This window comes from Rhea americana, unplaced genomic scaffold, assembly GCF_003343005.1.
Source record: "Rhea americana isolate MKP2758 unplaced genomic scaffold, rheAme1 scaffold_130, whole genome shotgun sequence".
Lineage (NCBI taxonomy): Eukaryota > Metazoa > Chordata > Aves > Rheiformes > Rheidae > Rhea > Rhea americana.
In genome coordinates, this window is record NW_028185373.1 from 744,253 (window position 1) to 759,777 (window position 15,525).

Here is a 15,525-nt window from a genome sequence, read left to right on the forward strand (position 1 = left end):
TTTTTTTTGGGGGGGGGGTGGGAGGGACACAAGTTCTGAAATGTGTTTTAAAAAACAGTAATTGGTATTGGGGTTTGGAGGGTATTTTTAATAGAATAGATCCCTTTTAGATAAAATTTCAGCCCAATTTTCATTGGCATACACATGTTGATAGTAACTATTTCCCAGCCCTTCATTTCAATACTCCAGTTGACTGTTACCAACTTCTGTCCTCTGCCTGATACCAATCAAGCCAAACTGAAGGAACTCTTACCAGCAGTGAGAGCTATACAAGACAGCCCTAGAAAGATCACAGTAACTAAGTAACAATGAAAACATTTTCCAAATAAAGCTTTCTTGCCAGTCACTCTGTTATGAGGTTATGTCAATTATTTTGAGAGGTTTCACTGGAGAAATGAACAGCTGTAAAGCAATTTTGGTCACTGTATAAAATCAAAGTGCCTATACTAGGTACTTGGAGACTGCTGCGCTTCTCTATTTATAAAACAAGGCTAATTAGTAGGTCTTTAAAATTTAGAAAGCAGTGGATTTTTTAATAACTTTGGTAWGATTTCTCATTTTCTACCTCTTTGCACTTAATATTCAAATTGTTTAAATTAATTTTTCATTGCTATTGAACAGTCAGCAGAACAATACAGAGTTCTCTCTCTAATGAGAACTAATAATTTTGGCCTCCCAAGGATTTCTCTGACTGGTTGAGTCTCCACAAATAAACTTCAAACATTTGTGTTTATATAGCTTTTTTTTCCCCTGAATTCAGCTACGAGCATTGACAGAAGTTAATAAAACCCCGTAACTCGAAGCATTTCACGCTTTAATATGATCTATTTAATATACTAAAGGTTCCCAGTTTTGTTTTGCTTTTTTTAAAAAACATTTGGGACACCACCAGTAAGTATTTGTCTTCCTGCAGCCAGTGCTGAAGTGTTTGTTTTGGTAACATGCAGAACAATTACGGGCAAAATCATGAAATATGGCAGCTTACATTTAAAACATTTAGAATTTGTATATGTATTTCAGATGGAAAATTTTCGTCAACACGCACTGTGAAAACAACTCCTGCTGAACACGCTAGGAAGATGGCCAATCATATAAACCATGCTGCCCGCTAAATAAAAAGCTGAATCTCTTGAATCAAATGAGGTAAATTCAACAGTTCTCCACCTGGGGCCATGAATTATATACGGAAAGGGAGGAAAGATTGCCAAAGAAGCTACTTTCTAGAAACAAGCAGGGAAATACCACTGTAACTGAGCAGAGATATTTGAGGCAGAATCAAATTACAAGATGGAAGAGTGGTAAGAACAGATAGATTTAAAAAGCAAATAAAATCCATTTGGAAGACCTAAAAATCTGTATTCTGTCTATTCATGTCAAGACTTCAGGTGAAAGGCACTAGTAACTCAGCTCAGCAGCTCCCAGCTGTTATTTCTGTTCTTTCCCCCAGTTTAAAGCTGATTAAATGCTCCATCTTCTGCCCTGCCTCATTCCTGCTTCAGACACCTTCTCTAGAACCAACAAGAATGGAGAGTTTCACAATTCATTTCCCTGTCCTTTCTTCTCCATACAGCCAACTGAAGCATATCCCTCACTTAAAAAGTGCTTCTCAGTGGTTCTTAAGGTGGAAGAAGGATAGGAAAAGTTTAAGAACTTCTGGAAGAGTTTGCAGGCATAAAGACAAGCCCACATATAAATCATCCAGGTCTTGAAAAACCAGTATCAAAACCATTTATGTCATTCTGTTTATTTTTATGGTGAAACTGTATCTAAGTAAAACTACTTTCAAGTGGTAAACTTCTTCTATCTTCAAAAAAAGACAGAGTGTGTTCATACCATAAAATGTTTACAGAAGGGCTTACCTTTTCGATCCGTCTTAAAATCAACCATAATAGGCTCAACGCTGCCTTCTTTGTTTTTTCCCAGGCCTTCTCCTTCTCTCCAGCCCATTTTTCTCATCAGTTCAGCTCCCATTCCTCCAGTTACAGGGGCTGCTCTTAAGAACTGATCCTATCCAGAAAAAGAAAAGTAAAACAAGTCCTAAAGTTAGCACTGGGATTTAAAAAAGTCAGTCGGAGCTTCCAAAAACATTTCTAACAATGTTTCACAGATTCAGTTCAAATGAATACACCTTAGCTTTATATACATTAACATCTTGTATAAACCAGAATTCACGCAGACACACAAGACACAAATCAATAGTTTCAAAAAAGAACAACTTAAAATTTTAATGCAATCCTTTAATTCAAAAGCAGCAAGTGACCCATTGCAGACGTACGTAATTAATAAAACGATAACCGTTTATGTTTAAACACACTACTTTGGTTCCAATGTCTCTCTTCTCATCTTGTGAAAGGAGGCAGTGTTAACTGTTTAACTGGCAACATTTGTGCCAAGTGTACCTAGTTATTGAACAAAATACAAGCACATTTAGTAATGACATTCAAATAGTGTTTAGGCGTATTTTAAATATATTAAAAAAAAAAGTTTCCCACTTTATTATACAGCAGTTGCACATTCAAGTTTTACTCTGAAATTCCACACGAAACAGATACAGGTTTTTCTTTTCTTTTTTTAAGGAAAAAAGGCGCTTAGCCACACAGTTTAGCAGCAGTAGTCGTCACATTGTTTCATATCATTAACATAATAGTTGTTAAATGTTGAAAGCTTATAAACAGAAATTTTAAAAATCTGTTTTGATGTAAAGAACTTTAAAAACTCCTTAAATGTTTACGTACCTAGGCCTCGATGGCCGCAGTGTTGTGAATAGTAGGGCTGGCATTGACCGTGGCAAGAAGGCAGCTACAAGGATTTGACCCTGAAACAAGTTTCCATATAGAGGGGTGAAAGTTCACAGGTTATTCTGTGAACTATCATCTCTCTTCTGCCCCACCCACTGACCCAAGTAAGTAAGTCAATCATTTCCATCACAGCAAAAAATTGCTTGTCTTAAAATACACAAGTTTACACACCGGCACTGGTAAGTCCGTCAGTTATTCTGCATAGTAGATCAGATGATATAATGCCTAATATTTTGTAGAAATTTTACTTACTACCAAAACAAATTAATAGACCACTTTTCCTTTATTTTATTTTGAGTTGTGCTTGCAAAAGTAAGCATTTCCAAGATCTGGAAAAAGACTGATAGTTCCTTGGTTTCGATTCATATGTAAACAAAAACAGAAGACTTACTTTTGCAGAAACTGCAGATAATAAATTTTTAAGGGGATTAACTTTTCAGTATCAGTGACTGACACACACTAACGGTGTGTGTATGTGCATGTGTGCGTAATCCCCAGTATTCACGGCGTTAAATGAAAAAAAAATCCTAAAAATTGTGACAAGACTTCTCCAAATATTTACCTATTAAACAATAAAGTACCTATCAATCATGCAACTGGATGCTGCGTTTAGTAACAAGGTGCTCTGATGGAAGAGTAGAGGCTAAGCCCACCTCTCCAGTTCAACTTTTTTTTTTTTTTTTTTTTTTGGACTGGTGCAGACCATGCAGTTTGTGTGTACACAGAGACAATCAGTTTGTTTGATATGAACTGCCTCTCAATCTATACACCTAGAATGGCTTTTACTTACTTCCATTTTCATCCTCCCCTCTCTTTTCCAGGAACCTCTCATAAGAATAGGGCAACCATGCCGAGAATGATACAAACCCCAGTCAATGTCACCCTGGGTTCCGATTCCTCTTTTGCACCTGCTTTGCAATGATAGAATTTTCAATATCAACATCTGCTTCATTATCACCAATGTGCATTCAGTTCACAAATGAAATACAGTGCAATTTCTTGATGAGGTCACTTTAATACTACACAGCTTTCTCATTACATCTGCAATATACTAACTTTAGTGGTGAGAGGTGGTATAGCAAGAGGAAGGAGAACAGAATCAAAATACTGCTACTCATAGTTTAAAATCAAAGCACTGAGTTCCTATAAAGGAATTATCAGAGTCTGAACAAATTCCAAATCTAGGAAATAAAAAATTCTAAATTCTGAAGTGTATTTATTAAAAAAATAAAAATCATGTGTGAACTCAAAATCTTATCTGATAAATTTAGTATTGTTTTGTTTTTTTCCAGACTATGCTGATTCTTAGACATGCAGAACAGAACTGAGACAAGAAAGAATTAGAATGGAATTACTTTTGTTTCATCACAGAAGTGGCAGTTGTACTTTGTCTCATCTTTAGTGTGAGGCACAAGTAATTCTGGTACCAGCATGAAAGGAGCCTACACAAGTCTACTTTGATTCAAGCTATTAACAAAGCAGGAAAAAAAAAAAAGGCCAGCAGCAGCAGACTTTAACTTGTTACTGTGAATAAGACAAACAGGAATCTCTAATGCCATGAGTACTATTATATTCCCTTTTCCTTTTTTTATTTTTTTCTCATTTGAATTACGGTAAAATTTACTTGCCCATTGTCTAATGGGATACAGATAAAAATTAGCCTCATGTTTATAATGAAATTTCAAAATATAAAAATACTAGAAATACTATCAAGAACACAGACGTAAAATAAATTTATTTTATTTTCTATTTTTAGAAAGCATAAAAGGCTGAGTCTCACAAAGTTATTTAACAGCATAYGTATCCTTGCAGATCTGGCCCATCAGGAAGATAACAGACTGACTTGTATTTAACACAGTAAACACTAGGTTTCTCAGTATTTGGTTACTGTTATCAGAGTGAACTAATTCCTGAGAAAGAAACTGTTATCTTTCATTCTGTAATCCAAATTTGAGTAAGTCAGTATTAAAATTTAATGTCATTTTTCTCATCTTCTGATCTCTACATTCCATGAAAGGTAAGCCAAATAAAGCACACTTTCATTCTGCCAGCAGGTGGAGACAACTATTAAGCCATGTTTTTTGGTCAACAGCTTATCTTTAAAAAGAAGGCTACAGATAGTAAAACCCGACCACTTAAGAGGGCTGTCAGTATTTTTAAGCAAAACTATTCCTCTTTAAGGAATGAAGCAAATTTGGAGGAGAAAAAAAAAAGAGTCAGCATCAATATCAAAAGAAATCTACAATGCCTGGATTTAAAGGCTTAAACAAAAAAAGGCACCTGAAAGATGATTTTACAGCTTTCTGCTGAAAGACAGCACAAGTGAGACCATCACCATTATTTAACTGCAACAGCTATCTCTGCAGCAAAGATAACATGCCATATTGAGTAGAGCTATCTATCAAAAAACACTTGCAATGTCAAAAATATTAAAGTCATAATTGTTTGAGAGATTCTTAAATACATAGACAATTGTTGCCCTTTGAAAATAAAATATCAATTATTTCCCACAAGATTGACATGGCATTAAAAAGTTAAGTTTTGACAAAAAGCAAGTTTCTTTGTTGTCTTTTGCTAAATGAAACACTTCTGAAAAGAAAGTCTTAAAGGCTGCCAGGTGAACAGTGTCAGCTGTAGTTCAATGGGCTGTCTTAAAGACTGCTTCAAGACTGACTCCAAAACTCTGATTTAAGAACCAGCAATGTGCATCTTCATTTGGTGAAACATTTAGCAAAGCAGTTAAGTTTTGCATTAAACTGTGGTACTTTTAGCAGCAGCCATATACACTCCCTAATACAAGACTGAGAAGAATTTTCCAAAGGAACCCATCAAATGCCTTATGTTTGCTAACAGCTTCAGGATTTTTGTTCACAGTTTTTGCATTGGATCAGTGGAAAGTTAGAGGTAAAGCAAGCTGAGGGACAGCTGAAGTATAGATAGCCCCTTTTSAGGGCCGAAGAGGGAACCAGTCTAATATAACCAATGTGTGGTTGATTTGCCTTGCCACCCGGCCTTCTTTTCCAAATACGGCTCACCGTATCACCTAAGGCAACAAGCACAGGAGCAATCTGACAGGCTGCCTTGTCAGATCAGCTTGGCAAGACGCAGGCCAGTCCTTGTGGAAGTGACCACAGTAGGGCTTAGCTTTACCTCCGTTGCTGGTGCGAGTTTTATTGACCTGCCATGGCTAGACTGTGGAAGAATGGAGATTTATCTTTTCAGAACTTGCCACACAAAACACAGTATTGTAAAGGCCACTGTAAAACTATATGCCGTGCTTTAGCACAACTAAATGAAGCAAAGAAATCTCAAACATTATCCTGTGTATCTAAAATGCTGTAAAAATGTTGTTTTGGAAAGTAAGCTTGGGCTATAGTACTTAAGCTGATCAATGTAGAAAAAAATGATGACTCTGGAAAAGCCTGCATAAGTAGACCTCAACAGAATTTGCTTGAAAAAAAATGCTTGACCATTTCCTCATTTATTTACAGCAGCAGAATGTATTGGTAACAAGGAAAAAGAAAAAAAAAGAAAAAAAAAGAAAAAAGTCTTCAGGACAAATAAATCTTATTTGTGAACTGATTACAACACTGATGATAAACTGAAACAGAAACCACTTTTCAGAAGAAAACGATAATATTGGTCATAGATCTATTTTAATGGAAACCTAACATATTATTTAAGAATACTGCTTATAACCCTATGCAAAAATATAATAAATCAGCACATTAACTTTAAAAGCAAACAAACAAACCATACTTCTAACTGGTGTATGAATTATTCAAATCTGTCACATTAATCCACATCCATAACTGAATCCCTCAAAACTTTATTGAGATGAAGTTGAACCTGCAGGCATGTTTTGGTTTGAGTACATATTACCTCTCCAGAAAGCTTCTTTAGAAAGTTAAAATAAAAAAAAATAAAATAAAAAAGTCCAGGAAATGCAAAGCAAGACTGCACTCAAACAAGTTCCCTAAGTACTTCCATCATATTCCCTTCTTGCCAATGCTCGTAAACTTTGTTATATATCTCTGTCAAGTCCAAGGTCTGTATACACAGATGTTCTAATTCTATGTTAACTGATATTCAAATACCTAGTCCAGATTTAGTCTGTTTCTGCTGAAAAGTGCAACTCAAAAGTTCTCTGTAGAGCTTATGGCAATATCCTAAGCAAAACACCTCCAGTAAACTGCATTTTCAGTCAAAGCGTGCATTAATTTACACATACTACACACTCCCCAAAACTTCACGGTCCTACTAGGGAATTATTGTTTTAGTTATTTTTTTTTAAGTAAGAGCAAGATAAACTATTTTCTTAGGATGAAAAAGGTAGTGCAAGTCTGATTTCTCACTGCTGTTTGTCACGTAATTGACTGGAACAAAGTTGAACTACTCAAGTGCCTGAGAAATACAACTTGTACTTTGCATTTCGTGGTTGGTATGTATTCTTGTTGCTGGGAAAGATAACATGCATTCATAACCCATTATTCCTACTCTTTTTTTTTTTTTTTTTTTTGTGTGAAATCATCCTCTAACCACAGGATGTGATTCCACATTAAGTTCAACCCTAAGTTTTGTGAAGGCTTTCACAGGCCCCATCAATCCTAAACAGAGGAAGAGTCTTGTATAGTCCCTAACACATTTTGTAGAGGGTGCACAACTGTAACTACTTGTTATCCCATGAGTTTGATGGCAATGTACGTGCAAATATGGAACCTGGAAAGAGCAAAAGAAGTCAAGCTGAGGAATATCAGAGCAGGAAAGAGGACTGTGCCCCCATCTTCTTCAAACAACTCTTCTGCTGTTTACAGTAGCAGTCTCCTTTCTGAAAAAATACACCATACTTGCTAGGGAGGACAACTACTACTGCAAACCACTACATATTTACAGCCATGGGAAGGACGGAAGTGCTTATGCTGGCTCATGTTCATTTTTAGATTCACCAAAATATCCAAACGCTTCTATTCCTCAACAGTTATGTCCACAAGCCAGACAGACTCTTCTCTCATTTTTCTCCCTATGAAGCATTTTAGGGGAGCAGATCACAACAGAGGATAAAGTTAGAAGACTGAGGGAAAACACATTTGCCTTCTCCACTCAGTGTATTTTGTTAGCAGATGTCCTGTTACTGCAAGGCACAGAAAACCATCAGAGAACCTCAAGGAAGAAAAACTGGATGAGAAGAGGGGGCTTGGGAAAGAGATGATCACAGGGATGTTCTCCTTTTCCTTCATCTTCGAAACCATTTGAAGCATGCCGAAAGGGAGAACCCCCAAACAGACCCCACATTAGAGTTCACTGATCTCTTTCACAAGCCTCTTGGTGGAAAAGTTCTCCTTTTCTCACCAATACCTACCCCTGCTAAGTACTTTACACTTCTAAGTTCCTCTGCCAAAGACAATTATTATAACCACTGCATCCAATATTTTGTTGCAAACTCAAAAGTTAGTAATTGTTAAAATCAGACTTCATAATAAAAATACGTTCTATGATCAATATGAACACTTAAAAAGCCCAAAAGGCCCACATCTACCAAGTAATATGGATTTTGGCTATAAAGTGGAAAAACAAGTTAGTCAATCTTGGTACATATTTCTGGTTTTAAGATGTCATAATTGCAGACTTATTTGTTCAGTTTACATCAGATTTTGTGGAAAATTTTACCTATRCCTCAAATCTAACCTGCTGGTTTTGAGGGCTGTCTTACCACTGGATTCTGTAAGCAAAAACACACACAGCTTGTACTCGGCTACATTACTGGTGAGAACAATCACTGCAACTCATTATTCTTTTGCCCAGAAGAGGGCTATTGCTTGAATTCCTCAGTTCTACTTCTTGAAAGAGAACCAGTTCAGCACTCATTTTCAAAGATGAAGCATGAATTATTAAACTTATAAAAAACGTATGCATGTATGACGCATCACACCCTGATAAAAAGCCAGTACTACTCTTCAGGAAGAGGTAATTATTTCAGTGCACGATGACATTAAACTTATTGACCCAACTGCAACTCCTGTTTTAATACTCGAAATACCTGGCTCCCAGAAAACACTGGTGATGCAAACAGAAGCAAAGTAGTAACTGGATAGAATCAAGTCAAACAGAATGGCAGTATGGGACTTAGTTCACTGAAGCTAATGCCAAAAAATCATCAACTTCGACGACATCAGGATCAAATCTTGCCTGATCTGTCCCGATCCCGTAAAAGTAGTGATGGACCTACCACTGCAGCCATTCGATAGAGAATGTCATTTCAGTGCAAGATAACAGTAAGTACAAACCATCTTACTCAAGTATCAGACGCACATCTTATTTCAGTACTCTGGATATTAAGATTTGAAATGTCATGGTCAACACCTTAACGCACAACAAAATGAACACAGCAGCAGCAAATATCTAAACTGAACAAAGACATTGATTTAACACTGCACCTGCTGTATTTGACACATGCGTTGCCACAGGTTATTATTAAGGCGCATTTTCTGAATTTTCCAATATTTTCACTGGTATTTAATACAATATATTTAGACAAATATGTCTGCATAACTTCTACCTTTCTAATCCATGCTTGGGGACCACTGTTGGTCAATTCATCTGAAGACAGTATCTGTGCTCCTGTACTTCCTGTGAACTGACCAGGTATGGAGTTTGACTGAGCCCAGGCGTCGATCTACAAAACAAAAATCATTTCAAGATCTAAATAAAAATTTGCATATTCTTCCTCTCAAATCTCTGTTGTTTCTCAGTAATACCCATTTAATCTCTCATCTGTTTTTAGTGTCATGTCCATTAACACTCATTTGTAAACAGATGCTCAGAAAAGCAAAGCATGTTAATCTTAAGTCTGTGCTTCTTGGTCCCCCCTAAATTAGTATTATGAAGTGTAAACTAAAGGTAGAATTAAGTGYGCCCATTAACGGAGCTTCCAAAAAACTACAAAAATTTAAGAAAATCAGTTGGTTTAGAGGGAAAAAATTTACTCTCAACTTCATCAAAATGTCAATTAAAAAAGCAAACATACCTGTTCCTGTGCACGATTTAACATGCACATGGCCTCTAAATCAAATGTATTCTCATTAAGCCTTTTCTGAGCCACTGCTCGATCATTCATAGCTGTAGTTATGTCCACACCCTAGGAAGAAAAAGATTATTTTAAAAAAATATATCACACTACAGTAATATCCATTTGATCTGGAAAAAGCTGTTGTAGAATAAATGCTACAAATACTAAGAAGTTCTTTTACATATCGTATTGTTAGTTGGAAATATAAATAGGTAATGCGAAAAAAAAAAATCTTTAGACTACTTATCAAATACATACAATCTGGGCTTTCCCGAGCAAACAGAACACCTGAAGTATAGTACCCTGGTAATTTAGTATCAAATGTACAGATAAAATAACAGAAGATTTATTTTCAAATAATTAATGTTTTAGTCACAAAAAGTTCTGCTCTATAAAACTTAGAGGAGCATGTCATAGTTCAGTGGAATGTTATTAACCAACAGAATTTAATGAGAATTAAGAATCATTACATTAAGAATCACATGTATTCCATAAACTGCTACTTGAAACTTTCGACTAAAACAGACTTACAGAAAAGTATAATCAGACTGTTAACTGAAAAAAATAACTGTTTTGGAAAAGATTTTACATCTGTGCTGCTGAATTAGAATAAAATTTAAAGAACTAGAAATCATCTCCCACAGTCAAACTGATTCTCAACCAATCAGAAACACTTTGGTAAAAGTATGGGGCAACAGAAGAAGCTCAATGCAAACTTCTGCTTCATGTACAAAAGCCATCAAGAGAGAAAAAAAATCTGAAGGTATAAAGATGCAACAAATTATGGCTAGTATAAAGCTTATATGAAATTACTTGTGCCTCTTTCTTCAAAGAACGTGCATTTTATGGATCATCCTATTTTTAAGGTAGAAAAAGAATACTGTTCAGAGATGAGTCAAAATTACTTGGAGATGAGCAGGTGAAGGAGACAGAAAGGGCTGGGATTGTTCAACGCACAGAAGAAACAATCAAAAAAGCAAGAGATATATAGATAAAAGTTGAGCATTACTGCGTAACATTACATTTGCTCTAAATTACATTTCTTAAAATTTACAAGAATTCTTTTTGTTTTATGAAAGACTTGAATCTTTGGTTAGTGACCACCTCATAATCTTGGCCTCTCACATTACGTTAGAATTAAGGGCCAGTAGAAGAAACTGAAACTAATTTAAACTTGATTCTCCTAAACACAAACATACAGTCAATCCTCAAATTCTCTGTCACAGAAGATAGCTCAGGAACTTAGTAAATATTAAAGGATTGTAAAAGACAGAAAAGAAGGTCCACAATTGCATTAAAAAATATTTTTTAATACTCTAACTATTAAATCTTAGCATTTCAGAATGGGAAGGGGGGGGGGGAGTTTTTTTTTAACTGCTTAGGACAAAAAGGTATTTTCCTCCAGGCAGATTATTCCAAACCAGGTTGCTGAAGCATCTTGCATTGGCCAAAACAGACTCATAATCACAGAAGTCTTACATTTATATGAAATTGACTTCAATGTTAACTTATTGTCCCAGCTGATGAAAATGCAGATTATAAACAAGGCACAAGAACAATTTTAAAATTTTAATAATCACCTAACGTGACAATAACATATATAAAAGAATGTCTGTCTACAATATACACTTTCTTGTGTTAACAAGTTCCCTTTACACAGAATAATTTATATTATTTTTTAATGTTTTGTTTGTAAAACTGGTTCAGGAGATAAATAAAAGTTATTCTACTCACCAAAAGCTTCAATCCAGCAATACACATAGGCATGCAAGTAGTCCATTGAAATCACATTGGGACCACTCACATACTTAAAACATACATGTGTACTTAAGTGCTTTACCGGACTGGGGCCTATTAGTAGATACCCTGGTTAGTTAGAATTCCCACACACTTTCCCCACACATGGTCAGTCACCATTTTGGAGACCATCATGGCTTTGTATTATGTCAAGACACTCGATGGCAGCTTTGGATCTTGAAAAAAAAATCTCTGCTTGAAGTATGAAAAGTTGTTATTATTTAATCAAATAAACAGTTCAAGTTCAGCATGCTATTCCCTGTAAAAGTTTTGCCTTTCCAATCCTGAATAACATTTTCCCCACAGAGACAGCACAAATATGGAAGCAAGGAGGACTAGGTGACAATAGAAAGTAGGCACTTTTTCACATTCTTTGTAGGTCCACTGTATGTTAGATGCATTTACTGCATTTTTCGATCAAGAAGGCTTCTCTATATAAAATAGTCACCACCATGTATTTCAAATTTAAATACATTTTAATTCAGTACTTTCAGACTTTCAAATATAGCTTTTCTCATAGGTTTCCCAGGCTTCTAGAGACATGCTGATACTTCAAATTACTAAAAGGCATGACTTTTTCCTTCCTCTCCTAATATCACAAGTAACTATGTTAACAGCAATATGTTTTAATAAAACAATCAGTAATAAATTAACTGGGCCACTTTAGACCACTTATTCTGTAACTAATTCCATGACCTGAATAAAAACAGACCACCACCAAATTATGTATGACTTTTTAATGTCAGTACAGACTTGCATCTGAATTATCACAACTAGATTTCAAAGTTTGCAATCAAATAAAATGAATGGAGGTAAAACATATGTCAAACTTCCTGAGGATCCAAGCACGCTCCCCCACTACCCTGCTACTGTTGCAAGGGAGCTTACCTGGCTTATGTTGCTCAATAGAAGCCATTTCTTCCCCAAGGTCCTCATAACCAGTTTTAAAATTAGTTATAAAATTAAGCAGAGAAGCACCCTGTTACCTTTCAGACTCCCTGGAGAAGCATACAGGGATTCTGTCACTACAAGAATATTCCTGTATTTCAAGATTAAGGATTGCCACACCCACGGGGACAGTATGCTCCACTATCAGCTAACGACCCTTGAAATCACCCTTAACACAAACCAAGTTAAGGTAAATGCAAATAAAAATATTTATTTACAAAATGTAAAAACAGACAACATGTTTACAATCATTTATAAAGATACAAGTGACAGAAAGAAAAGAAAGTTCTGTTGAATATATTTATTCCAATGTCAAATTTTTAAGGCCTCTTCTATATACCCAATACACAAGCTATCAGTGCTTACCTAACCTGTTTGACAAAGAATCAGGCCTAGTGTCTCTGGCAACCTGGATGCAGACATCTACAGAGCTTGCCTGCACTATGAGCAAATCATTAACCATTTGAAGGACAAAAGACTTTTTACCACCTGGTAAAAACATGGCCAAACGTTAGCATAAAAAGTTTCTGTATTCTGGACTTTGCATATATATATATATATATGTATGTATATACACACACACACACACACTCATAAACTGGGAATTATAGTCTGCACCAACATTTAAGAATGTTTGGCTCATTACTGGCTCTTGACAAAGACCAGTCAGACAAGTTACCATCTGCACTGAGACTGCAGTGAGTTCAATGCCTGACCGTCAAACTCTATCTTTGAGGTACACCATGAAAATCCCTCTGTTAAATGAGCTATATTTCAGCCACTGTGCCTTTTGTGCTACAAAAGCCACAGAGGAAATATCAACTGTGCTTCAGGGAGTAAAGCATACAGTCTTAGTATATCACTGAAAGACAAAATGCACCAAGTTGGAAGAAATGATTTCATAAGAAATTGAAGCCAAGGCTTTTATTTGTTTTGAAAGATATGAGAACAATTCTTTAGATGGAATGAGGTGACATCAACTTGAAAAAAAAAAAAGGAACATCTCCATCTTAAATATTTAAATTAATTATAGAAAACCCACAAAATATTTTTTAAGACATCTCAAGGGGAAAAACATTTCCTTTTTTTTCCTCCAGTCTACTTTGCATACAATTAGGCTTTCTTTTAGAAGGTTATATGGAAGACAACTGTATAAGAAAATGTGATCGTAAAACTAAAAAATGAGTAGATACATCCAGATGAAATGGCAGTTTTTAAAACTACTTTCAAACCTATTTTTAAATGGATTACATTTCAATTCAGCATTATTGCTCTAACATTGGTAGGACAATTTTAATTACTATTTCAATTATTATGAAAGTCTTGGGGTATTAATCTTGGCAAAAAACACGACAAGAAGTTTGGGTTTTTTAATCTTCAAGCAAAAGCTTAAATTCTGTTGACACAAAGAAATTACTAGTTGACAAAAGCACACACGATGGGTACAGGTTGCTTTTATCATTGCTCACACAAACATTGTGAGCAAATTTGAAGATTATAGCAGTTCAGATAAGTAGCTTACTAAAGTGTCAGATACTACCTATGTAAGCGATTCTTTTTTTTCACAGATTGCAACTTGGTACCAGACTGACTGGGTAACACTTTTTTTTTTCTTATGGTATATGCTTTCCTTCCCTTCCTTACCTCAATGGCTGGTTTGGGGAAAACATCATCCTTGCTTTCTTCTTTGCCTTTTTCAACTGGTACCCACTCTCCATAGACACTATCTGCTTCTTTTTTCCTATGCTGAGACCCAGATGAGACAGGAAATTCCTTTGACAGGCTGACCTGATTTTTTGGTTGTGGTGGTGGTGCTGGTTTTATACTTGGAGTCTTAAAGAAAAAAAGTTAGAAAAAAATTAAGACTTGAAATTGCACAATATTCATCAACATGTTTTTGAGAAGCAACTCATTGCATACATGTAGTATTAAGTTTTCACAAAACAGTCATCCTCTCTAACTAGTACCAATCTGAAAGCCTTTAAAACAAGTTGTTTTAGTTGCTTAGTTGTGGCATGGCCTTGGAAACATGCAAGAGCAGCGAACTGCAGCGTAAGAGAAAAACAGCCAGATGTTGAAATCTCCTTAACTAGCTTTGGCAGACAAAAATAAGCAAAACCTCACCCTTAAAAACTAACTTCCTTCTCTTTTTCCATCCCACCATAGGAAGGAGAAAGATCTTATCTGCCACACGTGCATTTTGTAATGCAAAACCCCAAAACAAAATTTCAGGCAGCAAAAATGTTGGCTATGATACCCATACATGGTGAAAGCCTTACATTACTAAAAATACAGAAAGCAATTTTCAAAATTCTCAGTTTCTAGTTTAAAATATTTTTGGGTACCAGGATGAATCCCAATTTAAGTCAAGTTCATGAGACTGCCTTCCTTAGAAGATTTTGCCAGTATCTTAAAGGAATACACAGAAATCTCTGAAAAGCTCTTCTGACAAGAAGCAGAGCCAAAACAGCTCAAGATATTGGGGAAATCTCTACTACCAAAGGAACACAGATGAGAATGTGAACAGGACTAGAATCGAGAAAGAATGGAAAGGATGATGCAACAAGGGTCACATCTTGGAACAGGCAGAGCAGCCCATATGCACTAAAGAGCATCCCTCCTCAGAACCTGTACAGAATCCCTTGAGTTTCATGGTACAGTACAAACTTGTTTTTACCTTATAGCGTATTAATGCTTATTTTGTGTATGCTACAAGCAATATATATTTTAGACATACATGTATGCATATGTATATAAATGCCATGTATGTTTTCACTTAGTGTAAAGTAATGTTTTTATACAACCTTTATACTTTGCAAAATCCAAATAGACTTTCATAGGCACAAAAGAACCCTGCATATAACTGACCAAACTGACTACAACTGACTAAACAAATTCTAATCTATGTTTCAAAGC

General features: G+C 35.6%; 1 protein-coding gene across 6 annotated transcripts in view; it reads right to left on the reverse strand.

Annotated features, from left to right (window-relative positions):
- Window positions 1–15,525, reverse strand: part of SON (SON DNA and RNA binding protein) — a 40,300-nt gene that overhangs the window by 3,480 nt on the left and 21,295 nt on the right. For 2 of the 6 annotated variants that reach the window (XM_085297754.1, XM_085297755.1), the window contains exons 6-9: window positions 14,254–14,442; window positions 9,823–9,933; window positions 9,355–9,471; window positions 1,860–2,007 (exon numbers count right to left, since the gene is read on the reverse strand). In XM_085297754.1, coding sequence (XP_085153880.1) covers window positions 1,860–2,007; window positions 9,355–9,471; window positions 9,823–9,933; window positions 14,254–14,442 — 565 coding nt within the window. The other 4 variants (XM_085297756.1, XR_014894902.1, XM_085297758.1 and 1 more) reach the window with 4 other exon arrangements.